General features: G+C 41.6%; 8 protein-coding genes and 1 non-coding gene across 11 annotated transcripts in view; 4 read left to right on the top strand and 5 right to left on the bottom strand.

The window, feature by feature from the left end:
* Positions 1-493: 493 nt before the first annotated feature.
* LOC132793144 (small RNA 2'-O-methyltransferase) lies at positions 494-8,084 on the top strand. Its single transcript, XM_060802832.1, has 4 exons — positions 494-757; positions 822-885; positions 6,540-6,709; positions 6,764-8,084. The coding sequence occupies exons 1-4, from the start codon at positions 591-593 to the stop codon at positions 7,509-7,511; spliced, it is 1,149 nt and encodes a 382-aa protein (XP_060658815.1). The 5' UTR covers positions 494-590; the 3' UTR covers positions 7,512-8,084.
* Positions 948-6,359, bottom strand: LOC132793143 (uncharacterized). 2 transcript variants are annotated; one of them, XM_060802830.1, is made up of 5 exons: positions 6,211-6,359; positions 4,710-5,367; positions 4,496-4,651; positions 2,324-4,425; positions 948-2,261 (listed from the first exon to the last, which is right to left on the bottom strand). In XM_060802830.1, exons 2-5 carry the CDS (start codon positions 5,152-5,154, stop codon positions 1,698-1,700), a joined length of 3,267 nt encoding a protein of 1,088 aa, XP_060658813.1. In that variant the 5' UTR covers positions 5,155-5,367; positions 6,211-6,359; the 3' UTR covers positions 948-1,697. The 2 variants fall into 2 exon arrangements, with proteins under 2 accessions (XP_060658813.1, XP_060658814.1); XM_060802831.1 differs by lacking the exon at positions 6,211-6,359 and adding an exon at positions 6,019-6,149.
* Positions 8,085-8,208: 124 nt separating the features above from the next.
* On the top strand, positions 8,209-9,086 carry LOC132793146 (dynein axonemal light chain 4). Its single transcript, XM_060802833.1, has 3 exons — positions 8,209-8,499; positions 8,575-8,658; positions 8,718-9,086. The coding sequence occupies exons 1-3, from the start codon at positions 8,434-8,436 to the stop codon at positions 8,880-8,882; spliced, it is 315 nt and encodes a 104-aa protein (XP_060658816.1). The 5' UTR covers positions 8,209-8,433; the 3' UTR covers positions 8,883-9,086.
* Positions 9,087-9,196: 110 nt separating this feature from the next.
* Positions 9,197-18,112, bottom strand: LOC132793142 (pre-mRNA-processing-splicing factor 8). The gene is made up of 13 exons (XM_060802829.1): positions 18,001-18,112; positions 17,144-17,770; positions 16,865-17,080; positions 16,579-16,791; positions 16,384-16,509; positions 15,527-15,946; positions 14,188-15,457; positions 13,932-14,124; positions 13,135-13,708; positions 12,923-13,073; positions 12,679-12,855; positions 12,327-12,618; positions 9,197-12,264 (listed from the first exon to the last, which is right to left on the bottom strand). The coding sequence occupies exons 2-13, from the start codon at positions 17,758-17,760 to the stop codon at positions 9,320-9,322; spliced, it is 7,194 nt and encodes a 2,397-aa protein (XP_060658812.1). The 5' UTR covers positions 17,761-17,770; positions 18,001-18,112; the 3' UTR covers positions 9,197-9,319.
* On the bottom strand, positions 16,176-16,353 carry LOC132794617 (small Cajal body-specific RNA PsiU2-55). The gene has a single exon (XR_009633287.1). It is a non-coding gene; the product is annotated as a small Cajal body-specific RNA PsiU2-55 (non-coding RNA).
* Positions 18,113-19,483: 1,371 nt separating the features above from the next.
* Positions 19,484-20,150, top strand: LOC132791417 (uncharacterized). The gene is made up of 3 exons (XM_060800315.1): positions 19,484-19,621; positions 19,677-19,748; positions 19,804-20,150. Exons 1-3 carry the CDS (start codon positions 19,613-19,615, stop codon positions 20,011-20,013), a joined length of 291 nt encoding a protein of 96 aa, XP_060656298.1. The 5' UTR covers positions 19,484-19,612; the 3' UTR covers positions 20,014-20,150.
* Positions 20,151-21,252: 1,102 nt separating this feature from the next.
* The window catches only part of LOC132793330 (histidine-rich glycoprotein-like), a 70,310-nt gene continuing 63,933 nt past the window's right edge, over positions 21,253-27,629 (bottom strand). The window contains exons 2-3 of one of the 2 annotated variants that reach the window (XM_060803175.1): positions 21,948-21,980; positions 21,253-21,777 (exon numbers count right to left, since the gene is read on the bottom strand). In XM_060803175.1, the coding sequence (XP_060659158.1) occupies positions 21,391-21,777; positions 21,948-21,959 (399 nt within the window). In that variant the 5' untranslated portion in view covers positions 21,960-21,980 and the 3' untranslated portion in view covers positions 21,253-21,390. Of the gene's footprint in view, positions 21,778-21,947; positions 22,055-27,629 lie in introns of those variants that run through there. The other variant, XM_060803174.1, reaches the window with a different exon arrangement.
* Positions 22,852-27,038, bottom strand: LOC132793329 (ornithine decarboxylase antizyme). The gene is given in 4 exon segments (XM_060803173.1): positions 22,852-24,154; positions 24,242-24,293; positions 24,295-24,466; positions 26,690-27,038. Coding segments are annotated over 4 exon segments (804 nt in total). The 5' UTR covers positions 26,746-27,038; the 3' UTR covers positions 22,852-23,630.
* On the top strand, positions 24,894-25,713 carry LOC132793331 (small nuclear ribonucleoprotein Sm D3). The gene is made up of 2 exons (XM_060803176.1): positions 24,894-25,349; positions 25,406-25,713. Exons 1-2 carry the CDS (start codon positions 25,031-25,033, stop codon positions 25,540-25,542), a joined length of 456 nt encoding a protein of 151 aa, XP_060659159.1. The 5' UTR covers positions 24,894-25,030; the 3' UTR covers positions 25,543-25,713.

The following is a 27,629-nucleotide window of genomic DNA, read 5'->3' as shown; positions in this document are numbered from 1 at the left end:
ACCAAAATACAAATATCCTGTTACCTGGTTACACTTAAAAACTTTTTGAAAAGACGCGATAATTTTAACAAATTTTTATTTATCTGCTTTTAAACAACATTAATTACTTTTCTATATATCAAAATTGGAATGTTTGCCTTTTTGTGAACTAAATTAAATTAAAAATGAAAAATTCAAAATTTAGAAACCTAAACTCGGGGTTGTTATATCGGTGGTTAGTTTATCATAGTTCTTACCTTGCTTACCTATACTTACCTTTTCTGTAAAATAATACTTCCCATACAATTTGTTTAACATTTTTGTATCAAGTTATGCTTTTTAAAAGCTGCGCGCGATATCAGCTGTGTATCGTCTTATCGAATTACTGCGATAACGCAAGAGAGACTGCAAAATGCGCAACGTAACTTTAAAGCCCTTACGACGCGGAACTACGTTCTGCAATGCGCAGTTTTATTTCTACGTTAAGTTTTTTTGCTTGACGTAAATTAGAAGTTTTCAACGAACGTGAACGCGGTCGCACTGGAACTGCAAAAAACATAAATAAACTGTGTGCATTCCCAAAATAATAATAAAAAACAAATAAAATTACAATGTTTAACTACACGTTCCCCTGTGGCGGCTTTAAAACCCACACAAAAATGACAGACACCGGCATCACATTTGATCCACCTGTTTACGAGCAACGATATTGTGCAGCGATTCAAATACTTGAGGACTCACGTTGGACTGGTGAAATAAAAAAGGTTACAGAATTCGGGTACGCATTAATTTTATTTTAATTAGCTTTTGTTTTATCAGATTAGTAATAACATTCTTTTTAGTTGCGCAGAGATGCGACTTTTCCCATTAATTCGACGCATCGAGACCATCGAGCAAATTCTGCAGGTAATTTGAAATTCAAGTAAATTCCAAAAACACAACAAAAAACATTGATTGAAGACATGTAGTAGTTTCTATGTATTTTATTTATATCCGCAGTTTATAGCCTATCTTAGATAATTATATTTATATCATTAATATTTATGCAATAATAACCTTCATCTAGTTATATTAAATACTTGTTTTTTTTGTTTTTGTTTTTTGAGAGGATTACTTTTATGTAGTTTAATTAATAGGGATGCAACTTAATGAAAAAGTAACTTAGGAGCAAATTCTAAAATTATAAAGATAAGTAATCAAACGATCATTTGCTATCAAGGCCAATATATAACCAACCCCACTTCATCTCACGGTTTCTCTCAACTAGTTATAACAATTTGTAGCTTACTAATGATATAGCTTCAGAAGTTTATGAAGAGTAATAAAAAATAAAACTGCTTAATAACGTTAACTCATAGCATTAAAAAAGAAAACAGAAATTACAAACTGTTGTGGTCTTCTTTTGGAGGCATAACCAGGTGACAACATGCCTGCCTTTTTTGATCATAGCTATATATATGTATATATTCTATTTTCACTTAGGTTGTATTTATCTCTAAAAAATACTTTACTTGCAAACGCAGCTCAATAATAATTTCCATTGTTTTTTGCTTTGTTTAATATGTTTTTGTGGTTTGCTGCCACTATTCAAAATGCTGCGTTGCATCTTCACTACGCGCCTCCATTTTGATCAATCTTGTTGATCCACATCGCAATTCTATATGGTTGTTTGTAGCTATGTTTTTGTTTGTTGTATGGTTATGATATATAACTATCTATCACTTGCGACAATGCCTGGACGAGTTGACATTACGCCCCTTGCCGTAGCTGTTCTCATCGTCATATTGCCACCCACTATACACATTCACATGTTGCATGTTGCTAGCGGCATAGTTGGAATTGTTCTCCACATCCAACTGCTGTTCGCCACGCATCTGTGCTTCAGTCTTATATAGACAACGACGCGGTCGCCGCTGTTTGGGATGATGATCCACTTCAACCGCTGCCCGACTGGATTTCAATTTATTATGCTCCACTTCACCGGTGGCAGATGCCAGTGTTGCATTCTCCTTCCGAGTGGCACAGCCACGTTTGTTGCTCCCCACAGCTGTTAGCGGGGTTATGCTGTGACTCTGACTCTGACTTTGGCTGCTGTGTCCATTGCCATTCCTCAATTTGCTGGGTAGTGTTCGAATGCGCGAACTCTTGCTTTTGGTCAACGGCTGTTGTTGCTGCTGCTGCACCTGTTGCTGTGCTTGATTTGTGTTGCTTTTCTTAGACCTGCGTCCTCGGCCTCTGTTCGGAAGCAATTCTGTCGTTTCGCTTGCTTCACCCTGCTCCATCTGCAGAACATTAAAAGCGATATATAGTGTGGACTAACAAAATGTATATATATTTCACTTACCTCTTCATCTTCACTTGCTGCTGCCTCCTCTTCGTCCTCTACATCGTCGTCCTCATCATCTTCATCTTCATCCTCATCTTCGTCGTCGTCGTCCTCCTCCTCCTCATTGTCATTGTTAGTTGCTTCCGTCTGTGCAGTTCTACTGTGTTTCTTGTCCTGCTGCTCCGACGCCTGCTCTTCGTTGTTATGCTCCTGCACCGCCAGACCCTTGTCGCGTCTGCATTGCTCTACGGCGATTATCGCATAGGTTGGCTTGCCTTCGTATCTCCTTGGCAGACGGGATTGCAGCGGGCAAATGACCTCTTCACGCTCAAACTCTTTGACGGCACGCTCGCGTGCTATTTGATCGGGATCTTGGGATAGCACCTCTGCCCACGAGAACTTCTTCTTCTTGGCATTCTTAGCCTCAGACTTGGAGCGCAGATTCTTGGGCGATACACGATTCGTTAGCGAGTGCTCCTGGAATGGGGTGCTGAATGTCGAACTGCGCATCACATTGTTGGTAACTCTAGTGTTCAACTCAAATATGTCGCACTTGGCATTGCCATCGACCTCATCCTTGACAGATACCCGCGTGCGATGAATCTCATCGCTGCTCAAACGCATCTCGCTGCAGTCGTAGCCCAGACGTCGATATTCACGCTTAAAGATGTTGCGATAGCGCTCATAATTGGGACGCTCTTGATATCCCAGACTACCGATCTGCTGCAGGAATTCACCCAAGTATTTAGGAACCTGTTTGCCATAAAACTGTCGCAGCATTTCGCACACGTCTGTCATGAACAGCTCCTTGGCGCGATGCACCTTCTCCTGCTGCTGTTGTTGCGCCACATCCTTCCACGGCAAATAACCCTCTGACCAGTACAGCAAATTGTAGCCCAAGCATTCTAAATCACTGCGACGCGAATGCGCACCCAAATGCGCATCACGCGAGGTAAACTCCAATGTGCCATCGTGGGCGCGACGCTGATCCATGATAAACGGACGATGCACGCCACGATCCTGATACTTGGAGGCCAGACCGAAATCAATCAGGAATATATGCTCCTCTACCACTGGCATTAGCTGATACTGCACCGACGGTCGTTTACTTCGTGCGGCAGCATTGCGAGCAGCAGACGCATCGTTTAATTCGCTCTTCAGCTGCTGCTTCTCCAACTGGCGGCGTGAGGAACGCGTACTCTTTGTGTTGCAAGCAGTGGAGCGAGCGCTACGCTTCGACGCCGTGGCACTGGCATTTGAACTGCCCAAACGTCGCGAATATGGCGTCACATCCCATTCATTGTCGGAGCTGCCAGGCGATTGAGTTTCGGTTTTCAAGGGGTAACCATCCTCGTTGAAGAACTCGGAGTAACTGACTCGCTTCGAGGGTCGCAAATAGTGCGATTTAACCATCTCCTCGTACATAGAGCTGGAGTTGCGACTATCGTTGCGTCGGCAAGATCGCATCGGATTCGAGCCGCTAAATTCGACGGCATTTGTACGCACACCTCGCTTATTCTTGTTGTTGTTCACTGGCGTGTGGTACATGTCCATGCTGTTGCTATTGCTGTTGCTGTTGTTGCTATTCGTGGTGGCGCCATCATCAAAGTCCTCGTCCTCATCCTCTGCATAGTTATCCGCTTTGATTACCGCAAGGCGCTTCATTGGGAATTTGTCATTCTTAACGTAGTAGTCATCATCATTGGTCTCCTGTTCCGAGCTGTTGCCACTATCTGTTGTTTGTTGCTTCTCCTCGTAGTGCTCGTCAAAGCCTTTGTTGCTGGCACCCGGTTGCACAGGTTGTCGCTTGAGGTACTTGCACTTGGATATCATCAGATTCTGTGCCTTGATGTCATTGTGACAATATCCCTTGTCGTGCAGATGCTCCAGCACATTGAGTATATGCACAGCCAGCACCAGCAATGACTTTTGCGCCACTCGCGTATTCTTCACCAACGAATGCAGATCGCGATCGTAGCGCGGCAAGACCAGAAACCGATAACGTCCGTCGCCAAAGTAATGTGTGCCCGACGCTATGTAACTCGGAATGCCCGAAGGTGGACCATTTGCAATCCTCGATGGCAAGGCCGCCTCCAGCTTGTTAACCTCGCTGCCAGTTGCTGTTTTTATATAAACGAGAGATGTGGGTTAAGTTGGAGATTCATATTGAAATAGTTTTGTAATACTTACGCGGTGTTTGATTAGTGTTGATAAGGCAATGTATCTCCACGAAGAGCGGTCCATTGGAGTGTGGTTCAATTTTGACCACATATTTGGCGCTCTCCGACGAAACGGGACAAACCGTATCGTCTGATGCGAGAAAGATTTCACCAAAGTTGCCCTTGCCTAAATTAAACAGTTTGTTTCGATATTAATTCTTACATTTATCAACTCAAATTCTCACCTATTGGTCGACCTAGTCGCCAGGCCTTGGAGAGCACATCCCTCAATATGGTGCCATTGACCACCGAGGGTCGGAGTGTGTAAACCGGACGCGGTGAATCGGTTGCATTGGAATTGTTATGATCGCTGTGACCGCCGCTCGCGAATGTGGCTAACGAGAGAAGCGATGCACGTGAATTGACTGCGGCACACTGCTGACCACGTCCAGCAGCAGGTTGTGGTGTCTGCAGTAGCGGTTCAGTGGCAGAACCTGACGAGGATGAGTCTTCGTCATCGTTCTCATGCCACTCGCAGCTGTTTTCAATGGAGCTGGCGCTGAGGCGCTGGCATTTCTCCGCCCGGGAGGCTTTAACAGCTGAGCGCTTTCGTTTTCGTGCACTGCGATCTGACTGTGTGTTTTGGGTGTCCGTCGTTTGCTGGCGTTCTGAGACGATGCGTTTGCCCATTTTTAATAGGCGAAGCCGCCTTATATTCAAATTTCCAAACTTCCGACTTTCAAGTAGTAGTTGTTTATTTTGTTAGTTGTCAGTCTCAAGCATGTAAGTTAAACGCAGTGCTGCGCAAAGGAACGTTTGAATTTGAAATATGTTTTGTTTTTGTGTGTATTCCGCTTTGTGTTTACCACGCTTGCTTTACTGTTGACATTCGTCGTGCTGTGACTGTGGCAAGAACAAGAAGAAGATAATGAATAAGAGCTCAGATGATACTAGGGTTATTTTCAGTTATTTGTTCATACTGTTCGCAAAAAAAATCCAACAAATGCTATTGTATTTTCTACTGATTAATTATGCATAAATATTTTTTTATCTGTTTTTTTGTTTTATTTTGTCACCACTAATACGCGTTTCACGCTCTATTGTTTTGAATTTTTGTGTTGGGCCACCGACACAATGGGAAAGAAACACTGTCGGCACAACGGAATGGCAAAATATGGGCACGGGTCACACACATATATACATGCACATGCACACAAACAGCGATTGCATTGGTGTTGATTCACAATTATGCACACACAACAAAACAAATAATTTTAATAAGTCCACCATAATTATCTACAATTAATCACTACTACTAAATATACTAAAAATTATATATACTATAAGAGATTCATGCACATTTTATAATCAGCGCCTGCTATTGAAACACACTAGAAACAAAACCACCAGACAGACGGATGGACTAGTGGAGAGGGAAGGAAGGCAGTGGCTTGCTGTGTAGAAGAATATTGATTTAGCTGCGCTGCCGGCGCAGGTCACAGCTGCTTAATATAATTTCTTAATTTCATCATGCACTCGACTAAATTGTCTTACACATCCTCATAACGCATTTCTTGGGTTATTTAGATTAGTTTGCGCTTTGCGTTTGCCACTTTTCAGTATGTATTTCTTTCACGTATTACAAGTTTTCTTCTTCTTGTTTTCACGTTGTCTTTTTTCTCTACGCGAATGCAACGAAAAATTTTCACTATGCTCGATAGCCAACGGGCGGTGGAGGATGCTTACACTTTCACATGTGTGCAGATGAAATGAACATTTGCATTATTTTTTTGCAATTGAAATTAATTATTTAGGCACTCAATTGATTTTCACAACAAATTACATATTCTCCGTGCCCGTGCTCGGAACCCTCACTCACACGCGCACATACACACACGCATTCCAAAGTGACAAGCCAATGTTTCGTTCCGATTTGTTTCGCCATTTTGTTTCGTTTCACATGTTACACGGCGTTGCCAGACAATTAGTTTGTGAATTCGTGTTGTAAAACGGTTTAAAAATAAACTGACAGTTAAATTTAAATTTTCATTCAAATTGGCAAATTTTCTTTTCAGGTTGATATTGATAAAGAATTGCTAAAGACTCATATGTGTCGCACAAATCCTTTTGTATCAGACTTCTTAAAGCAACGCACCTGCCCATTACATATCGAAGTGCTGCACGGCAGCGTGGCAGACTCGACGGAAATATTGAAAAATACAGACGCAGTAATTGCATTAGAACTGTAAGTAGAAATTGTTAAATCTCGATAAAGGCTAATCAAATGTACTTATTGCAGTATTGAGCACGTCTATGACGATGTACTGAATAAAATACCTAACAATATTTTTGGCTTTATACAGCCAAAAATTGCTCTATTTAGCACACCAAATTCCGACTTTAATGTGATATTCACACGCTTTAATCCGTTGCTCCCCAACGGATTTCGCCATCACGATCACAAATTCGAATGGACACGAGAAGAGTTCAAATCCTGGTGCCTAAGCATAACGGAAAAATATCCAAATTATGATTTTACTCTCTTGGGAGTCGGTGAACCACCCGAGGAATATAAATCAGTTGGTTTCGTTTCACAAATAGCACTCTTTGTTCGCAAGGATCTGTTGAACATGCCCTTAGTTGAACCATTGAACTCGGAACCAGTAGCTACTTGTGAAACGCCTTATGAAACATTACACACAGTGGACTTTCCTTACTATATCGATACTCGCACGCCAGAGGATAAGATATGGGCAGAGATTCAATATGAACTACATCGTTGCACACTGGATGAAGATAATTACGATTGTGATAAGTGTGCTTATAAGATAGCTATCGATGAGCTGGTGAAACGTTTAAGTAACATGGGCGCTACAAAGGAAATAGTGGAGCAACTGTTGGACCAGCATAAACAGAAAGTGGAGCAAGGCAACGTAATTATCGAAGAGGACATTGAAGAGGAGGAAGAAAACTATATAAACACAGAGTGCACTACAGATGGACCACTTTCCGAGACGGAGCGTGAGATTGAAAACTGGGATGAATAAAATGTATTTATCTATTTGTTTGTCAGAGAATCAATTGCCTTGGCACACACAATATAAATCTTAACAGCCGGCTGAAATGATAAATGTCTTCAAGGGTCTTTTGGGGTTGGTTTGCTTGGGGTTTTTCCCGCACAGCTTTTCAATTTGCAGTGCAATGTTGGCGAAAAGCAAATCTTTGGTGAATGGTGAATGATAGTTGCGAATTATTTTCATGGGGTGGACGCCAAGATGACGAGACGCTTGCATCCTCGTATCCGTCTGTCTAGCTGGCACCCCGCACAGGGTAATTGTTATTGTTCCGGGGGGTGGCAAATCAGATGAGGCAAATTCGCCAGACATGGCGCAAACGCAGCACAACAAATTTACAGTCGATTAATGCGCTCTGCAAGTGGGATCCGGGGGTGTGTTGCGGTCGCCGGTTGCTGGTTGCCTGACGTCGCAGCGTAGTCCAAAGTTAATCGAGTCGGCGTCAGTCAGTTGCAAGTGAATCGTGCTCCCGGCAAGGCAACACAACATTGCCATAGCAGCTCAGCCGTAGTGTGTGTGTGTGTTGTGTGATTCGTAGCGTGACAACAAAATTCATTCAACATATTCATATGACTGTCAAAAAATTCCTCGATACTATATATGTATATATAGTATATTGTAATCCGATGTGCATAATACTGCCTTGAATTGTATGTCACATGCTAGCGACTAAATGAGAATTTAACTCAATTTTTATTACATTACATTCGTCCGTCTTGCCCTCCGTCTGTTGTGTTTTTGTATACGTGTGTGTGCGTGTATGTGTGAGTGTTGTGTTTGGCTGCTCCGTGTTTTGTTCAATTCCGGAAATCAGAAACTTTGCGCTTCCGTTGACGCTTAACGGATATTTGGCAGCTTAGTACCAGGCTCAGCTCAACTCAGCTCAGATCGAAGCATGGCCGACGAGGGAGAGGGAGAGAAGGCCGACAAGAAAGTCGTGCACGTCTATCCGCTAGTCAAGGTTTGCTTAACACAACTCTAACCTTTAAAGCGTGTCCTAAATTCATCCTTTCCTCCCTCCCTCGTTTCACAACAGCACTCTGATATGAAGGAAGAAATGCGTCACGAAGTCATTGAATTAAGCGTTGCAGTCTGTGAGAAATATTCCTCCAACTATGAGGTAAGTCTGCAATGTTCCGCTTTAAAGATCAACTGATCGCCATTTCGCTCCCTTTGTAGATGGCGGCCAAAACGATCAAGGATACGATGGACAAAAAGTTTGGCATCTATTGGCATGTGGTTGTCGGCGAAGGCTTTGGCTTTGAGGTCTCCTACGAGACGGAGAACATCCTGTATCTCTTCTTTGGCGGCAATCTGGCCATTGTGCTCTGGAAGTGCTCCTAAAGCAGGTCAAACGAATCCAAACAACCAACAACTATCACAACCAACCAACCAACCAACTAACCAACAGATGTACCTAGAAACCAAAACGGAACCAAACGAAATTTTTGTATTACTTAACTTGGCATATTGTTAATGTTATGTATTAAGTTGCGCCATTTGATGAAGTGAGTGAGTGAGTAAGGAATTAAATCGTTGTGCCACGAATTCGTTTCGTGTTCCTTTGTAATTTTTGCCATGGCAACTGGCTGACAACATTGTTGGCCTTTAGACCGTAAAGAAAAAAGAAAGAAAATCTAAATGAAATCAACTTGGTATTATGAAAATTAATTGAAGGCTTTATTGTAAAACATTTGTTGTACCTAGACGATGACGTTCACACGCTTATAGAAATTGTTTTGCCCTAAGAATAAGTATTTTGAAATTGAATTGTACAAAAATTAGGCATAGACATCCTCACGATCGGCACCGGCTCCATCGCCGCCATCCTCGAGATTCGAGAAGAGCAGGAAATGCGATGTGCGATGCAGTTCGTGATAGAATTCCTTTGGATTCGCCAATTGCAGTTCGTACTTCATATTGGGATCGTGCCGCACGCCCATGAAATTGTAATTCCAACTGCTCTGCGCCGGCACCATGAAGAAACCGAGGAACTTGTTTGACAACAGCATTTGAACGCGCTCGTAATGCGATGGCAGGTATCCTTTAGGATTGTTGCCCTTGTCTGTGTTCTTGGAGCCCCATTCGAAGCCCGACGGTGTCAATTTGTAAGCGGTCAACGAGCAGGAGCCCGGTGTAAATGAGCATGTGATAACAATTGTCTTTTCGCCATCCCAATTCGAGTTCTCCTGCATGATCTTGGCATGCGTAGTGATATCCTGCGGCGATAGTTGCGGCAGCTCGTTAGGCTGTGTGTGTATCCAGCCCAGAGGCTCCATATCCTTGAGGTACTGATGCGTGGGCAGTGAATTGGGCAAATTGATCGTCTGATGTGTGCCCCACTGTGGTGGCATTACAATGCAACGAATCTCTTTCACCTGCGGATTATCTGGCGGACTCACGCCGTACAAATAGCCAGCAATCTGAGCGCGCAAGTCGGAGATGGTCACAAACTTTTTCAGTATGTTCTTGGGCAAAATGTAAGTGTATCCCGTCTCCTTGATGTCATCGGAACTCACATAGATGTGATTCGTACGCAAATGCAAATTAGTAGCTGAAATCGCACGCACTCGCCACTCGGTCTTCGAGCTGAATGTTTGCGTTTCATAGTTAGATGTGGTCGAGGTGATAATCTCGTCACCATGCTTGTTCGTTGTGCGCGTCGTGGTCGCAGTCAATTGATTCTGCTCCTTCGTCTGCTTCTCGATCTCGGCAATCTGTTGACGTTGCGCCGATGGCGCACTAATCTCCATGCCAAGAATAATGTCACGGATTTCGGACTGTGTGAGCGAGGCAACATTCACGTTGTTCTTCTTGCCATAATCGGCGAGAATGAGATCCTTCAGCTGCACCTCCACCTTGATCCATTCCTCGTCCGTTAACGTTGGCCAAATGTGATGCGCCTCCGTTATGGTTGTCTTATCCGGCTTAAGGATGATCTTGGTGCGTTCCGTGTTGACGTGCAGGGCACGCAATATAAGAATGAGACGACTGAAGGCAGTGTACGATGATATTGTCTTCAGCCAATCGTCATACAGATTGAAGAGCACCATCTGCGGTTCGGTCGCCTTCAGTATCAAATCACCAAACTTCTCCACCTTGAGACAAGCCTGGAAGGGTAGCTGCAACTCTGATCCCTTGATGACAATGTTGGGAAAGTCGAGCAAATGCACCTCGAGTGGATCCAACATGCCTTTACGTGTGACAATAATCTGTTTGGGCTGCTCTTCCACGGGCAGCGAACGAATAAGCGCAGCAACTTCTTCAGCGGTCTTCCATTTGGCCAATTGACCCAAGCGCTTCTGTCCCGCCCACACCGAGGTGTGAATAATCTTAAGGAACAACTGTCCAGTGCGTGGATTAAAGATAAAGATGGCTCCGTTAATTGGTTTCGTTGTCAAATTGCCCTCGAAGGTCTTGTGAATGGTTACACGATACACATTTGTGTCATCCACGAACCAAATGATCTGATTGGAGAACAACTCTCCATAGTTCTGGGAGCTGAGGTATGGCTCCGTTGGTTCGGAGGAGTACAGCTGCAACGCCTTGCGGATGCGTTCACGAAGCACATACAGCGCTGGATTGGCCTTCATAATCTTGGCCATGGCCTGCTGAATGAGCGTCTTGCAGCCAGGGAACCAATTGCCATATGCCGAATGCAGATTGTAGGCCAAGTCGATGGCAATGAGGACACCAGTGGGCGACGGATAAATGGACATGTTGTCCGTAGTGTAATCCAAGAACTTGGCTCTGGCATAACGCTCCACGTCATGGGAATCGTAATCACCCCAACGCAACTGTATGTCGAGCCAATACTTTTGTGTCGTTGTATTGTCCATGGTGTCCTTTGTATCGGCCAGCAGTGATGGACGCGACACATTCCATTTGTAGGCGGGGAAGAGCAAAATATCCGCACAGGAAGAATTCATTTTGTATGATTTACGCGGATGAATCGTTTCCTTTTGCACCGTTTCAATCTCCAGAGCGTCCAACTCCTGATCGAATACCTGACACAAATCCATCACAATGGACTCGTGTATCTTTTGCCACAAATGGGCACGGAAGATTTGAATCAACGATATCTTCAATGTGGGAATCTTTCCGTGCATGAAAATACCCGTCAAATCCAACTGCACCTGGAAACCCACGTAAACGTTGGCACGATTAATCGTCGGTGACCACCACAGTGTGAAACGACGATTGGGAATCTGATTGAGACCAGATCGTTGCGCATTTGTCAGTTTCTTGTACTTCATGGACTCCTCAAAGCCAGATGCCTTCTCCCAGAACAAACCTTCCCACGTGGGGAAGTATGTGCCCTTGAACAACGTATGCTCCAGAATGCCTTCGACACCTCCCAGTGCTTGGATCATATCTGTGCGATAATTGTTCAGATTCCAGAGTTTGCCATCGTGTCGCTGATGCGTCCACCAGAAGGGATTCTGCTTGAGCACCTGATACTGTTTAAACTCTGTGCGAATGCGCCATCCCTTGTCATAAGCCAATGTGTGTCTGTCCTTCTGGAAGAGTGTGTTGATACGCGGAATACCACGATCCCAGCTATCCTCTAAATCTTCCAAGGTAAGACGACGATTCTGAGCATTCGCTTCCTGTCGCTTCAGCGCATATTCAGCCCACACGCGTTGCGAGTCAATAAATTCACTCTCCCATGGCTGAATATAGCGATACAAATTGGGAATAAGCTGATCCTCATCGTGCGACATGCCTGTAAAGAAAAAAAAAGAAATAAATACGGAATAAATAATTAAATATGTTAATTAAAATTACCGGATCGGAAATGCGTAATGCCCACATCAGTTTGCTTGGACCAGCGTAGATCTGATTGTGGAATCAGCACATGACCCATGCTTAACATGCCCAGGCCGCCCAACTCTTTTGGTGTGTAGAACACAACGGGCGGGAAACGCGAAGGCATCTTAGAGTTCAGACCAATCTTGATACGCGTCTGAATCTTGTTTTCGCACTTGACCAGCAGATCCAACAGCTCTTGTGTATTTACAACAGCTTCACGGAAATAGGTCATCAGGCCAATCAACGCTGTATTCCATTTGTTGACAATCTTTAATAGATAAACGAAGTATTTAGTGGTTGAAAGTTAGAAAACTTCAACTATTCTCACCTTGGTGAATGTGGTGGAGCCGGATGCCATCAGAATTTGACGCACACGATTGTGGAAACGTCCAAGCGATTCGTCATCGACACGCAAGAAACATTGCGCTGTTCGCTCCTTGGTAATTTCGTTCTGCAAATTCCAAACGCCATCACGATGCGTAAACTCCTCATTTTGAGTGCGGCACTGTAAGAATAAAATAGAAAATTCAATTATTAACTGAACTTAGTTCGCAGTTAAGAATTAAAGGAACCTTTGGCAAGATGCGACACTCGAAGCCGCTCATGTTGAACAGCAAGTTGGGATTGTCTTTCGAATAGACTGAGACAAAAGTGCTCTCCCAGCCAATGGTGGTCACCGAACGTGGCAGTCGATTCTTTATGTCCCAGAAGACAGCACGGCCACTGTAAGAAGTGTAATTATAAATTAAGCTTGCTTAAGGCATTGTGTATGTGAAGAACCTACAGATTAACGTCGTGCTTCATCAGACGCATACGTGCATCGCGGGGCCAACACTTTTTATTGTTGTAGCCGACAATGTTCTCATTATTGGGATCGGGATGCTCGGTAAGATAACGTTGAATCAGATCACGCGCCTCTTCAGCCGAAAATCTAAAGAACAAATGTATGCGATCCACATAGCGACAGTAAAGACGAATGGGATGCGCTGTTTCCGTGACTGCGTCCTGGAATGTGAGGAAATCGTTGGGCATCTGCGGCGGACCAGCCATTTCACTGGAACGATGCAGGCCAAGCACCAACAGATCCAAAACAAGTCCATAGTACTGTGTGATGAAGGAGGAGAACTGCAGGCCACGTATGATGCCATAACTGTTCGTGTGATTCATGTCCTTGTAGTTGATTACAACGTTGTTCTTGGCCGTCATGTAATCGGCAATGTTGTGATCGACAATCAGACGCAGCAATCGATTGAGCAGCGTTAGATCAATCTTCTCGTAGAGTTTCTCAAAGCGGGATTCAAGCAGCACATTGCATTCGCCCTCTCCTACATCCCAGACATCCTGCAGATTGTTAATGCCTGACGAAAGACAATTTAATCAACTAATTTGCGAATACAATCGTAGTTCTAAATAATATCACTTAAATTCATACTGTTGCTTAATTGCGACACCTTAGGCGTGAGGTTTGCAACAAGGGGATGGAATCCAAGCTCATCACTTTGCCACAAATCACACGCTCAAAATGCACATGTTTACGATCACTGCACTTTACGATGGAATGGAATGTTATTGCAATGTTACCTTGACACCACTTGTAGGCAAGTAGCGGCGGTGGTTCCGTGTCACTTGGCTTGATCCATGGCGGGAACAGACGTCGCTTGTCTGCCTCATACCACAGATACTGATCTAAATAGGCGTCTGTAATCTTCTCCAGCGGTTCCACCTCGTACACGGGTATTAAATGACTGTACAAGTCCATGAACTCGATGCCCACCTGAAAAAAAATAAAATACATTGAAAACTCTCATTCAATAGAAGCAATTTAGATGGAACTGACCTCTTTGAAAGCACGTTGCGTCAACAGGTGACGCTTGATACGCGAAAGTGCCTCGTGAGGATTATCGTATGCCTGTTCAATGAGACCCAGCTCCTCGCGCTGGCTTTGATTCAAACGTGACTTCACACTGTACGCTTCCTTGAGACGCTCCAGCGCCAGAATCAGCAGCTTCGTGTCGTGTTTGTATGAGAGAGGAGGGAACGGTATGGGCGCAAAGCGACGTGACTCCAGCCAATGCACGGTTGTAGTATAGATGGCCACCGCCTCCTCGGGTGATATGTAAGGGCCATCCTTGAGGTAGTTGTGCTGTCGCTCCTGTTCGGCCTTCAAGTAGAGACGCGTCAGACGTCCCAAATTCTTCTTGCACACAGTCTTGTCCACGGTAGCGCCACGACGGATGCGCTCACGATTATAATGCGCAGTGTTTGTCCACCAATCTGCCTTCATCTTGACATAACGCAGAATCATGTTCTCAATGGGAATGGGCAGGCCGGGCACCTTCCACGGGATGTTGGCCTTCCAGCAGCGCCACGCCTCCGATAGATGCTGAAGAATGGTACGTGCCTTGTTTTGCTTAATGCCCTCGGGCATCATGTCGACAATATCGTGCATAACCGAAGCACGCAATTCCAAATCGAAATGCGATTCCACACGCTGTTTTGTCACGGTTTTCGCAACACCCTTGGAGTGTCGTCCCTCGAATTGACGTGACAGCAAATTGCCCAACCAGCGCTCCAGCAGTGGTGTTATGCCACGCATAAAGAATAACCACACACGCCAGCCTGGCGCCCAGAAACCACAACCCGGACCCTTGCCCACAGGACCCGTGTTGAAGCGATAGTAGATCAAATGCTTCAAATCCTTGCACATGCGAATCTGTCGCATCAGCTTGTACTTGTAGCGATACATGCCCGTTAGTTGACCGACGTGAGCAAAGATATATTGCAGACCATCAGCCAACTGGAAGGCATCCACATTGTTTAGGCGATACTGGACATGCGAATCAATGATCAGCTTGGTTAAACGCAGTATCTCACGGCACAAATGGAAAGCATTGCCGAAACGTGACTTTTTACGCTCTTTTGTGGTCAGCGTCTTGACGGGCTTCAAGTTGAAATTGTAATCCAAATGCAGATAGTTCAGATTCTTACGATGAATCAGCAAATTGAGCATGTTATAACCTTGACGACACACTTGCAGACCAGCCTCAACCCAATCGAGCGTTGTAGTCTGGAAGAACTTTGTCGCTTTAAACGAGCGGAACAAGTAGCTACAAAGAAAAATATATTATTACTTTAAGGCTTAAATGAATTATTAAATGTAATGATAGTTAACCTACCGCTTCTTCTGTGGCTTTGGTTTGCGATGCTTCAGCGCATTGAGCACATAGTATTTGAGCAATTTCTGATAGCTGACGCGCACCTTAACCGGATGTCCAGGTGGACAATGTTCCTTGTACCAGCACTTTACCAGAGGCACATCAATGGCACGACGCGAGCGACCCGAGCGCATATTAAACGGACGTGGTGCCCATAAAAGTGCTATGCCATTGGCCGTGTTATCAGTGTACAGCGGCGTATCCTGGAGGAAAGGCTGCACATCATCTGGCAGCGTGAACTCCTCATCATCATCGGGTATGGGTTCCTGAATTTTCGAATTAACATTGCGATGCGAAATTGGATTGATAAGCGGATCGAAATAGAAGGCAGGCAAATCAGGATCTTCGGTCTTAATGTAGACCACGTTGGGTGTGTGATACCTAAACAAAAATGAAAATAGAAAAGATTTTTAAAAAACTTAAGGCATTTTTTAATTGTATGTAAATTAATTTTTCTCTAAAGACAGACTATAAATAAAATAAAACAAAAATGGAGTTAAATATACAAGGAACTGATATCTAGTCTATAATTTGTATTTAATAAATTAAAATTTAATTGTTGTTCATCTAAAATGTAGTTTTCGCTTTAAATCGACAATTGTCATTTTAATAATGTATGCAACTATCAGCAGTCACGATTTAGGCTACATAATCGTGACGAACATTCTCATTGCACATCCCATAAGCAATCGCTAAATTAGTAGTAAAATGGGACGTTTTGTTGCTCTAACAAGACATGAAGGATTAACAGCGAATAGCTTCAACTGTCAACTGTACTGCCATGTTATAAAAGACTTTAAAAATATTGTATTTCTCACCAGCTAAGATGCACAAAGTGTGGCATATTGTTGTAGAGATACGGGAACGCAATGCGATATTCTGTGCGAATCGGTTGTCTAATAATAACTTTATTAATGTCATTGAACTCGTTCCAGTCCTCATCACTGTGAAAAATAAATACATAAAAAATATTAAACAAAATCTTAAATGTAAGCAAAGTTTTTTGGACTTACCCAACATTATGATCCTTTATAAGCGGCTCAAACTTTGGTCCACCGGGTATGGCCATGTTAAGCGCTTTAGCGGTAAAGAAACTCTTGGGATCAAATAGATAAAAGAAGTTATTGTCAACTAAGTCCGTAAGCAATTGATTTGCTAACCGATAAAGTGTAGCTAGCTGTGGCAACGATAGATTCCACTTGCGGTAAGTGGAGCCATTTACAAATCTGCAAAAAGAAAGAAAGAATTGTATGCAATTAAAAGATATTCCCATTTACCAAATAGAAACCAAAAACTTACTGTGTATCAACTAGAGGACGATGATCGTAGAACCATTTGTAGACGGCATTATCTTCATCGTTGTCCAGTTCAATTTGTATGGCCTCCAAGGGCTCAACATCTAAAACGTTGTCAGCATAATCAAGAGGCGGTTCTTCGTCGTCGAAGGGCGGGAAACGCATACGCTTAAAGTGACGACGATCGCGTTTCTCACGACGCATCATAATCCACATGGTACTGTAATATTACATAATGATATCTGTTATTTAGTCCAAAACGCATTGTTCGAAGACAACTTACCCCCACTGGGCAATGTAAACCGGCTCAATAACCCAGGGAATCTCATTGACAAAGGTAATCGCGCCCGTGATGTGATACAACACCTGGACATCACGAATCTGCTCCCAAGGCATGGGCATGTTCTCGAGCAGCTTAAGCACAGCATGTGGCATGTACTTGAGTGCACCCAGATAGACACGCTTATCGTGGCGATACTTACGCGAAGTCATATCACCATGATCGCGAATAATCTTACGAATATGCTCCGGCGGCATGTCCTCCTTCTGTGTGTCGATGAAGCCGAATTTACGCTTTTCAGCAAAGCGCTTGGACTGCAAATGCTGCCACTTGAGCGCTTTCTCCTGCAGTTTTTCCTCGGTGAGAATATCCGGCTTGGGTGTCGGTATCTGACCCAGCTGCGGCTGTGGCGCACCCGCCGCTGGTGCTGCGACTCCATTAGCATGCCCTGGTGGCGGCAATGGCGCACCCGGCGGAGGTATTTGCTGTATCTGATTGGCCATCTGCTGCTGCGCATGCAGCTGGGCCTGCTGTGCATGTGCTGCGGCATAAGCTTGCTGCTGGGCCATCAGTTGGGCCGCCCAGGGATTGGGCGGTATCATATACGGCGGTATAGACATCGCTCAACCGCTAATTATGAAATGAAATAAACATTCATATGAAATACACATGTTTCATTTATCGTTTTTACTACATTTATAATTCGTAGGTGAAAAGAAAGAAGAAGCACGACACAGACATCGCGGCAGTCGCCGCGTTTTGCAATTTTCACCTCGGCATTTTTAAGCATTAATAACACTTTCAAAGTATAGCTTTCATATTTCAGTTATTCCGGGTGTTTGTGTGAGCTCAAATCTTACCTATTTTATAAACTTGAAGCACTTTTTGTTGATTTTTAACAATTTTCCGGTTCTTTTGCAAAACGTTTAGGATGCGGCAGACATTTTACAGAGATGGTCGATAGATTCGCAACGTGGTATCGATAAGAGTGTATATCGATATGATATATAAATATAATAGCCTCTTTCCACCTCACTCAGTTTTTCTACGTTTTTTAAAGTCCCGTTTCGGGGTTTCCATCTGCACGAACCGAAAAATATGGGCAACGGTAAATTTCTCAATATGGCCGCTCTGAAATATCAGCTGTTCAAATGTAAACACGAGTTGGCGAACATTTCAAAAAACAGCACGCGCATTTGAAGATGGAAAATTTTATTAAATTGCAGAATTTTTATGAGGATTTTAACGAAGTGGAGGGAAAATTAGCGAAGTATAGAGTATAGGCCATTGCTGGCAGCAATGTAATATTTACATAAATACATTTACTTTTTAGCAACGGCATGGGTGTTTTTAGGAGCGCGATGTTCCTGGAAACAACGAATCATTTTTTGAAGATAATTTTCGAATTAATAGGGAGGAGTTTGGCATCCTTGTGGAGCGCCTTTGTGGATTGGCCAAAAAAGGCACTACATTTCTCCTCCCATAACTCGAACAACATAGCCTTGTGGATGCCACTCCACGATATTGACGGCTTTCGAGTTTTTTGGCTCATCTAAAATATAAAAAATTTGCTTTAAAAAGCAAAATAAAATTTTTATTTTTCTATTTTCATACCTTGGCGCACTTTAATGTCAGCTGTTTTGTTAGTGGTGAGCTCTTTTTCGTTGTCATATCGATCAAAATATCGCATAATTACCCAAAAAGTGCGTTCGCTATTTCTACGTAGCTCGCGAACGTAGAAAAACCGACTTTTTTTTCTTATGGGTTTTTACATGGGGCGAACGTAACATTCGGCCTGAACGTGAAAAAACCAAAGAAAACCAAAGAAAACCGAGAGGTGGAAAGAGGCTATAAGTCGATAGGCGCTGGGCAATAAACAATCGATATAAATACGTTACACAAATGACTTTAAAATTATTTTTAAAAATCAACAAAATAAAAAAGAAATCCCCCAACTCACGTTCTAATTGTTATAATCAAATCGATGAGCTGGTCAATAGATATATACATATGTTTATTTACTATTCTAATTATTAACTTTTTTACCGAGTGCGTCAGCATATTTACCCACTCATGAGATGAACGAATTTGTGTTAGATTCTCAAAGGAAAACATGTTTTGATAATGAACTAGTCATCTCATTAGATTTAATTATATTTGCATTCGATAATGAAACAAAAAACTCTGTGTGGAAAACTTGACCGTGATACATAAATATAAACATACTTACAAAATTTCCTGACAGCTAACGACTTATCCAGTCTAATGTTTGACCAATCAATGATCATGTGCGAAATCGATCTCCGGCCTTTTTTGCGCACTATAAAAGATCTTGGGCATCTGCTTTATGATCACAGTGCATCAACAACAGTTCTCCCAATCAGAACCTATTCGGACGAAAGGTGATAATTTGCTAAAGCAAAAAAATAACAGAAATACAAGTACTGTGAGATTTCGCAAACAATATTAACAATGGCAAAGGTACAGATTAAGCTGCCGAACATTGTTCAATTACTTATCTTTGCTCTACTTTTAGCTATTGATAGTCAGTCTGTGCTTGAGTGTTTTTGTTTTGATGCTGATTCCAGCCAATGCGGCACCTTCAGAGGTAAGAGAAATATATACATACTTAAATTAAATTCTAATTTAATTTGTTTGAATAGAGTTTGTCAGCCGAAGTTGAGGGCGATGACCTCTCCACAGCAGACAGTATTGGATATGGATACTATGTACCAGGAGTTTCCTCCTATTACAGTCCCTATTACGGCGGCAGCAGTTACTATAAATACGGCGGATACAGTGGATATGGTTATGGTGGCTACCGAGGCTACGGACGCTACTATCGTCGTCCCATTTATCCAGTTTGGGGTTAAGCATTTGACTTGAGCAATGGCAACAAATTGAAATGATGATTTTAGTGTACAAATGTAGTATTATTCCTGTTGATCATTTTGTAACCAAACTAACAACCAAATAAATTATATATCTTTAGCAATCAATTCAAAATCAAGGTAAATATTTTTACGTTTCTTAGAAGTTGAATAAAGTTTGAAGTACATGTATTCAAATTATTCCATTTTGGCTTTAGTATCATCATATAAATTTAATTACTCTCGTAGTATGCTGCATAATGCTTACTTGCTTCTCCTTTCACTCGATCACTGTGTCGTCCAAATCAAGTTAGGTTGGCTTATTATTCCCGGTTCAAAATGCAATAGAAGGGCATGTCAGTTTAATGTCTATTAAGAAGAGGGCATAGAAGAGATTAGTTTAAGATATTACATATTGGAATTTATATAGACTTCTGACGAATATGGCATATAACCGTTAGTAGAGATTAGTATAAGATATCAGAAACTGGAAATTATATAGACTTCTGAGGTAGAGGGCATAGAAGCCTTAGAATAGATTAGAATAAGATATCAGAAACTGGAAATTCGATAGACTTTTAAGGTAAAGGGCATATGAGCGTTAGTAGAGATTAGTATAAGATATCAGATTCTGGGAATTATATACATATATACAGACTTATCTAATACCTTAAAACTATAATTAGATTTTACAGACTGTGTTGTAATGAAGTTTAATTTTATTATAGAGCTTTTGTAATGTTACAAATTGTATAACAGGTATATAAGAGTCGGATAGAACTGACATCTGCTTGCTTACACGTTTTTGTTGGTACACTGAATGACGTCATTAATGCTTTTGACCCCGCTACAATTAACACCAGCTTAACCGCACACGAGAGAAACAAAAGTAACTTTATTGTTTTATACACAATATTTTTGTTGTTATTTTATTTTCACTGTTTGCGATGTAGTTGAGTTACGTTGAAAAACTGGATTGCAAGTTGGCTGAAGTGCTTCCGAAGAAGTTGATATAATAATTATGAGGCTAGACATCAGCACGGCAATCGTAACATGGAGCACAAAGGGGCAACCATCAAGTCAAATGTGGTTTGTGGTTAAATTGGACCTGAACCTGGACCCCGCTCCACGTATTTACGACACACTCAAGTTGAGACTATTATATATGTATGTGTATTTAAAGATCAACAAGTTCAAAGTTGTTGGCAAAAATGTGAAAACAACTGTGAATTTCACTAAAACTTAAAAGGTTTTCTTTTCTTTTATTTTCAAGTGGCATCAAAAAGTTTCGGAATTACATTAAAGTATATAATTTACAAGATAAGTTATGATTGATTGAGGTCAATTTATATAAAAAATATTGGCAAATGCTTTATGCCTCTAATGGTGCGATCTGCCGTGACCATGTTTCCTTGTGTGTGTTCCATGGGCTTGATGCACTTTATGAACGGCATCTTTCACATGCTGTTGATGTCCCTTTGTTGACCTCGAACCCTTCTGTGACTTCCTCTGACCATCCTTGTGGTGTCTTCCATGGCGGTTCGCCTTGGAGTGATGTGGTGCCATTGGCACAGGAACCGGGCCATGATTCGATTTCTCTTTAACTAGATCGTGCAGATGTTGCTTGGCATGCTCCGGCAGGTGGGAATTATGCTGACCCACTGTCTGGGAATGCTGACGTTTGTGGTGTTTGTGTGGCCGATGGCTGTCTTCAGCTGCCTGCGTCAACAGCGCAACGGAAATCAGAATAGTTGCAATGATAAACACCTGAATAAACCAATAATGAAATTAATAAAGAACGTAACTTCGCATTTGATATTTCTAATGTGCAGGCACAACTATGGATTGAAGCAATACCCAGCTGTTATCGAAACGGATAAGATAACAACGAATATCGGCCCCTTCACGGCCCATTAAAAACAAATAGACTCTCTCACCGTTTTAGACATGGTATCTCCTTTATAATAATATTTCCCTGACGAACTTCGCGATGCGTAAAGGCTGGCGTCCAAATGTCGACTGCTTTCGGAAACTCTTCCGCTGCTGGTTATAACGTTATCTTTTATATGGCCAGCCCCTATATTATAGATACATACCAACCAACCAAAGCAGCAAACATACATATACGAGTATTCATTCGCATGTACGATACACGTGTATGCGTCAGTGGTCGTTATTTTATCGCCCATAAAGACCGATATAGGGAGCAGTCGCTTGTTTATGTATTTTCTAATAGTTATGCTCCATCCCAGGCAGGTTTAAGCTTGGATAGAGCATATAGATGATCGTGGATAAGGACAGTTCTCGGTAGGAATAGCCATAGCGAATAATTTTGAGGTAATTACGTGGCCAAGGGTCGAAGTCTATGAACACATACGTGGATCGTCAGGAGATTATTGATGATAGTTAGATTTCACAATCAGTTTCGAATGTGACCGCTACATAAACGAAGTGGCATACAAAAGCTGAATGCTACAGCGATCCATTCAATTAAAAATTCCAAGTGCCAAGTTATCTATTCCCGTATTTATAGCTGCCTCTTCACTAATCAGTAGTAGACTTATCTCCCATAATTCGCCAGGTATTATTAATTCATGGCGAAACCACTATAGATTAGCTTGTTTTTTTTTTTTTGCAAAGATAATAAGCTTTTAAAAAGTGGAGATTCCATTCAAAATATTACTGGATTGATATATTTATTGCGTATTCTTTGAAATCAAATATATATAGTAAATAATAATAATAATAAAAAAGGTTAAATTTGCTGGTGTGTTTATCTGTGTTTAATCTATTGTATGTTATTTATTTCTCTGAATATGTGTTGCTCTAAATATGTAAGTGTTTGCTTGTTGTTAAAGGTGTTACGAGTTCATTATATAAATATACTTGTTTTTTTTTTTCTTCAGAATGCTTCTGTTCATCGTACATAAGTATATAAGACTGAATATAATAATAATAATAATATAATATATATGTGAATAAGATAATTGATTATACGAAATACATTTGTTGAATTTAAAAAAGTATTGTTTTAAGAAAAGTATAGTAGTAATAAGTATAACATATTTTGTTTCGAATACAATGCAAATAAATGTGACAAAAATATATAAGACATAAATAATAAGTATTGAAATATTTCACAAATAAACTTAAGACTAATATGTTATATTTTTTTTTTAGCATTTTCATATTTATAATAGTTTTTTTTTACGTTTTTCTTTCGATTTTTGAATATATTTTTTGTGTAATAATTTACGACAAGTTGAAGCTTGCTCTTAACGTGGCTAACGCATTGTTGGTAATAAAATGTGGGCTACACACAATAGAAAAAGTCCCGTTGACAAAAAGGTTAAACGATTTGTTTTTTTATGATGTTTTAAAATTTTGAAACTTGATATTCCATTGAACACATTGTGGGTCAATATGTCTGTTTAATGGTGATCAACTACTCGGATTGTTATTGGTATTATTATTATTATTATAGCAAACACTACAGGTATTAAATATTGGTGTGGATAACTTGGAATACGTAATTGTTTAGTATTTATGTTTCGGATTTTCGGTAAGTTTCATTTTTAAATCGTTTGACTGGGAGGTTTTGTCAACGCCCTTCCCAACGCCTACTCCTCGATGGTATAAAGGAAATAGTAGTTATCGTTATCATTGACGGCTGCTGGTGGTGCCTTGGGTGACTTTCTCGAAAGTGGTTCGAAGCCCATGAATAGGAATGCCTCAATCAAACGACCGCAATCGATTTGATCCTTGCGCATAACCATTACAATACCGTCCACCTCCAATTTGTCCTCGGCGAACTCCAAGAGCGAGATGAACGTATCCTTGGAGCCAGCTGGGGGCAATTCAGTTGGGAATGCGACATACAAGATGTTATTGGTCGGGTTCAAAATCGTCATCCAATTGGTGGACTGGTCTTCAGTGACGTGCAACTTGATGGAAATTTGCACCGGATGGTCATGCTGCAAGATCTGACGCAACACCTCCTGGCAGTCGTCCTCCGAGCACAACGAATGAATGTCGTGCGACTCCGTGTCAGAGATATCCGACGACGAAGAGGATGACGATGCCCGAGAGCTAGCCTCAAACAAGCTGCCGCCAGCCGAGTCGACCGAAGACTTCCGGCTGTAGCCTACAAAATTATAAAAAAGAAAAAAAAAGGAAATTGAAGTGGTAATTGTACATAATTTTATTTAGTTATTGATTTTCGTTTGCTTACCCGTCAAGAGCGATGCCCTATCGTGATCTGTTCTGTGGTGGACAGGGACATCAGGACCACCACAGAGGCCCTACGCCGAGAGAGATGCGGTAGGATTCAGTCGACATGTTCGTGGCGCAAGACGAAGTCGAGATGGTACGGAGCTTGCCATCAGCAGCAGCACATCCAGCAACTCCGCTATCATTAAAGTCTCTTCTAACGAAGCCACTACTTAAAATTGGGTCGCTGTGGAAGAAATTATGGATCATAGAAACAATTCAAATTCAAAATTCCATTGTTTGGATTGGGGCCTGTCGATTTTGTAGTAATTTGAATTCCGATAAATTACCAATTCATGTTTAATAAAGGCAATTGGTGGCGAGGCACTTAACACAGCTTAACAACGCAATAGCTAATGTAAAACTGACAGACGGTATAATTGTGTGCAGTGCTTATCAGTAAAGCTGAATTAATTTAAACACAAGTTTTTATGACGCAGACGTATATCTGGAAATGTTTATAAAGATAACGCTTCGCGCTATCTACAAATCATCGGTAAGATGGTTACGACTACAGCGATAACGATAACAAATTCACGCAACCATGTGGTGAGAAATACAACCCTGCGGCTTAACACACTTTTTCACCACAGCATGGCGGCGCGGGCAGCTGTCTCGCACACACTTACATATTCACTCGTAAACGTTTGTGCAAAGAAAAAACAGCAAGAATTTTTGCGGCGTCGGAAGAATTATATTAAAATCAATAAAGAAATTACTTGTGAAAACTAGAAATACCACAAAATAAAACATGTCGATTGGCGTACCAATTAAAGTTTTGCATGAAGCAGAGGGCCACATTATTACTTGTGAGACAATTACCGGCGAAGTGTATCGCGGCAAACTCATCGAAGCGGAGGACAACATGAATTGCCAAATGACACAGATAACTGTTACCTACAGGGACGGACGCACCGCCAATTTGGAGAATGTATATATTCGCGGATCAAAGATACGTTTTCTCATACTGCCCGACATGTTAAAGAATGCCCCCATGTTTAAAAAGCAGACGGGCAAGGGATTGGGTGGAACAGCGGGTCGCGGCAAAGCAGCGATACTTCGAGCACAGGGTGAGTCGTGCACGCATACAATATTTGCATGTGTATATTTAAAGATATATCTACAGCGCGAGGTCGTGGCAGAGGAACTGGACCTCCGGGTGGTGGACGAGGAGGTGGTGGTCCACCGGGAGCACCAGGTGGCGGCGGACGAGGTGCCTGGCAGGGCGGCCCCACAGGCGGACGTGGACGCGGCGGCTTGTAAGATGCCAAGGAGAGGAGCACACACATTCTACCATATAAGTCACGGGAGATACATATTATACATATATTATAGCGGGCGGGTCGCAAACATGTTTCAAGGAAAAGTCTTTATATATTGTCATGAAAACAATAACGAACATCAGAATTCTGAATATGAAAAATGTGACTTGTGTGTTTTTTGTTGCCTGTTGAAAGTATAAGAAGAATCCAACACCAATTAATCGGACATTTTACTGAACATATAGTATACAAAAAATTATATATCGTCGCTTGTCGAATATTATACAAAGAGAGCAATTCCATGACAGTATTACAATATGTTTTTTAACTTGACTGTCGACGGATAGCTCTCTTCATTTCGCTATTCGCAATAAAGCATAATATGTATAGAGAGCTTAACGAAAGGACAATGGACGTATTAAAATAAGAGACGAGACACAAAATAGTTAATTAAAACGTTAGTTTTGGGCACTATCGAATATCATTCAAAGAGAGCAATTCCATGACAGTATTATAATTCTTACTGGACTGTCGACGGACAGCTCTCTTTATTCATTTATTCGCTTTTTATTTAATAGGTATAGAATATATTCATATTCATGGAACATTTAGTTAAACATTTATTTAGCGGTGGGACAGACACAAACAAATTAAATACAATTGTCATACATTTACCGGGCAGCGGTTCTTGTTTTCGTCCCATTTTCCCCCATTGATGCCAATTTAGACAACAAACTGCGCACTTGGCAAACGTTAACGAATTGAGAATGAGAGCGTCACTAAAGAATTTGGTATTTTGCTTGGAAAGAGCGAGAGAGTGCAGACGGAGAAACCGACTACAGCAGAAGGAAGGAGAGGCAGGCAGTGCACCGCGTGGACCGTTAAGCTACAGCTAATGTTTGGAATACGTCAGAGGGAGAGGCCAATTAAATCGATGGCACGTGCAATGCGTATGTAAATATGAAAAGCATTCGCTTGAATTGAGCAGCAATGCAGCAGTGTTGCGAATAAAGCTTGTAAAATAATCAGAAAAGGCAACTTGAAGTTGTATAGCCTCTTACTTTTGGAGTCAAATGGCCAACTTCGCAACGCCGTGTGTTTTAAAGCATGCAATGGCAAAGTACATTTAAAAAAGGCTTTTCACCTACCCAACTTGATCCTCTGAATTAGCTGACGCTGGTTGCAATTCTTCTTGTTGCTGCATTTTTAATCACTGTCACTAACTAGATAAGTATCTGATATGTATATAGAATTTATGTATGTATATGCAATTGAATCACAGTTTAAGTTACGTTGTCTGTTGCTTTTTGTGCTAATTACGTTATCACAGTTTGTTTACTCTTTAGACGAAACGTCTAGAAGTTTACATTGAAAAGGCGTTTACTTTTCTTGTTTGCTTTTTACAGCAATAAACAGATTTGTGTGTTGCTTTTGTTTTGTTTGCCTGCCGCTTTTCCCGTTGTGCCGTAGCTGAGCGTTGAGCGTTTGTCTGCCAACTGACGGCAGCTAAACGACGGTGGCATCATTTATTTCGAAAAAGATTTAGTTGTTCCTCCTCCTCCCCCACTCACTCACTCACACTCAGGCAAGCAACGATGCACACGTATTTGTGCACAGCAGATATACTATTATACTTGGTTGGGATCATAATAATAAGAGGCATGCTGCTGCGGTTAAATCGGCACAAACAAACAAGGTACAGTCATTCTTCTCACATTTAATAAATATGCCTGTCTTTGGGCACGTTTTTGATATTGTGCCTTCTTCAAGGTCGAACATTGTCCCTAGTTTTTCTGTTCGGATAATGAGTCTAAATAAACAAGTGGTAACTAAAATCAAGAAAAAATAAAAACCAATTATATTTTCATTGCAGCCAATTTGAGCTTTACAAACATACAAATATATTGCAAAGCAGTAAAAATAAATATACTTAGGTATGTATGTACATACATATCTACACATTCATATGTATGTGTATTTCTTGTTTGTGCTCTTTGTTTACTCGGCAAAATTCAATTATGCGTCTAGAAAATTTCGCTATACCCTGAAATAGTTCAAATATAGAATTATATGTATGTACTTAGTATA

The sequence above is a fragment of the Drosophila nasuta genome, chromosome 3 (genome assembly GCF_023558535.2).
Source record: "Drosophila nasuta strain 15112-1781.00 chromosome 3, ASM2355853v1, whole genome shotgun sequence".
Lineage (NCBI taxonomy): Eukaryota > Metazoa > Arthropoda > Insecta > Diptera > Drosophilidae > Drosophila > Drosophila nasuta.
This window is presented reverse-complemented; position numbering and strand designations above follow the sequence as displayed.

Coding starts and splice junctions, on each gene's coding strand:
- LOC132791417 (XM_060800315.1), top strand. Junction 19,749..19,803: donor CCAATGCGGCACCTTCAGAG/GTAAGAGAAATA, acceptor TTGTTTGAATAG/AGTTTGTCAGCCGAAGTTGA.
- LOC132793146 (XM_060802833.1), top strand. CDS start 8,434: ATGGCCGACGAGGGAGAGGGAGAGAAGGCCGACAAGAAAGTCGTGCAC. Junction 8,500..8,574: donor ACGTCTATCCGCTAGTCAAG/GTTTGCTTAACA, acceptor GTTTCACAACAG/CACTCTGATATGAAGGAAGA. Junction 8,659..8,717: donor AATATTCCTCCAACTATGAG/GTAAGTCTGCAA, acceptor CTCCCTTTGTAG/ATGGCGGCCAAAACGATCAA.
- LOC132793144 (XM_060802832.1), top strand. CDS start 591: ATGTTTAACTACACGTTCCCCTGTGGCGGCTTTAAAACCCACACAAAA. Junction 758..821: donor AAAAAGGTTACAGAATTCGG/GTACGCATTAAT, acceptor CATTCTTTTTAG/TTGCGCAGAGATGCGACTTT. Junction 886..6,539: donor CCATCGAGCAAATTCTGCAG/GTAATTTGAAAT, acceptor TTTTCTTTTCAG/GTTGATATTGATAAAGAATT.
- LOC132793331 (XM_060803176.1), top strand. CDS start 25,031: ATGTCGATTGGCGTACCAATTAAAGTTTTGCATGAAGCAGAGGGCCAC. Junction 25,350..25,405: donor AGCGATACTTCGAGCACAGG/GTGAGTCGTGCA, acceptor ATATATCTACAG/CGCGAGGTCGTGGCAGAGGA.
- LOC132793143 (XM_060802830.1), bottom strand. CDS start 5,154: ATGGGCAAACGCATCGTCTCAGAACGCCAGCAAACGACGGACACCCAA. Junction 4,426..4,495: donor CAACACTAATCAAACACCGC/GTAAGTATTACA, acceptor ATATAAAAACAG/CAACTGGCAGCGAGGTTAAC. Junction 2,262..2,323: donor CAGCAAGTGAAGATGAAGAG/GTAAGTGAAATA, acceptor AATGTTCTGCAG/ATGGAGCAGGGTGAAGCAAG.
- LOC132793142 (XM_060802829.1), bottom strand. CDS start 17,760: ATGTCTATACCGCCGTATATGATACCGCCCAATCCCTGGGCGGCCCAA. Junction 13,709..13,931: donor TGCCTACAAGTGGTGTCAAG/GTAACATTGCAA, acceptor GTCTTTCGTCAG/GCATTAACAATCTGCAGGAT. Junction 12,265..12,326: donor CATTACGCATTTCCGATCCG/GTAATTTTAATT, acceptor TTTTCTTTACAG/GCATGTCGCACGATGAGGAT.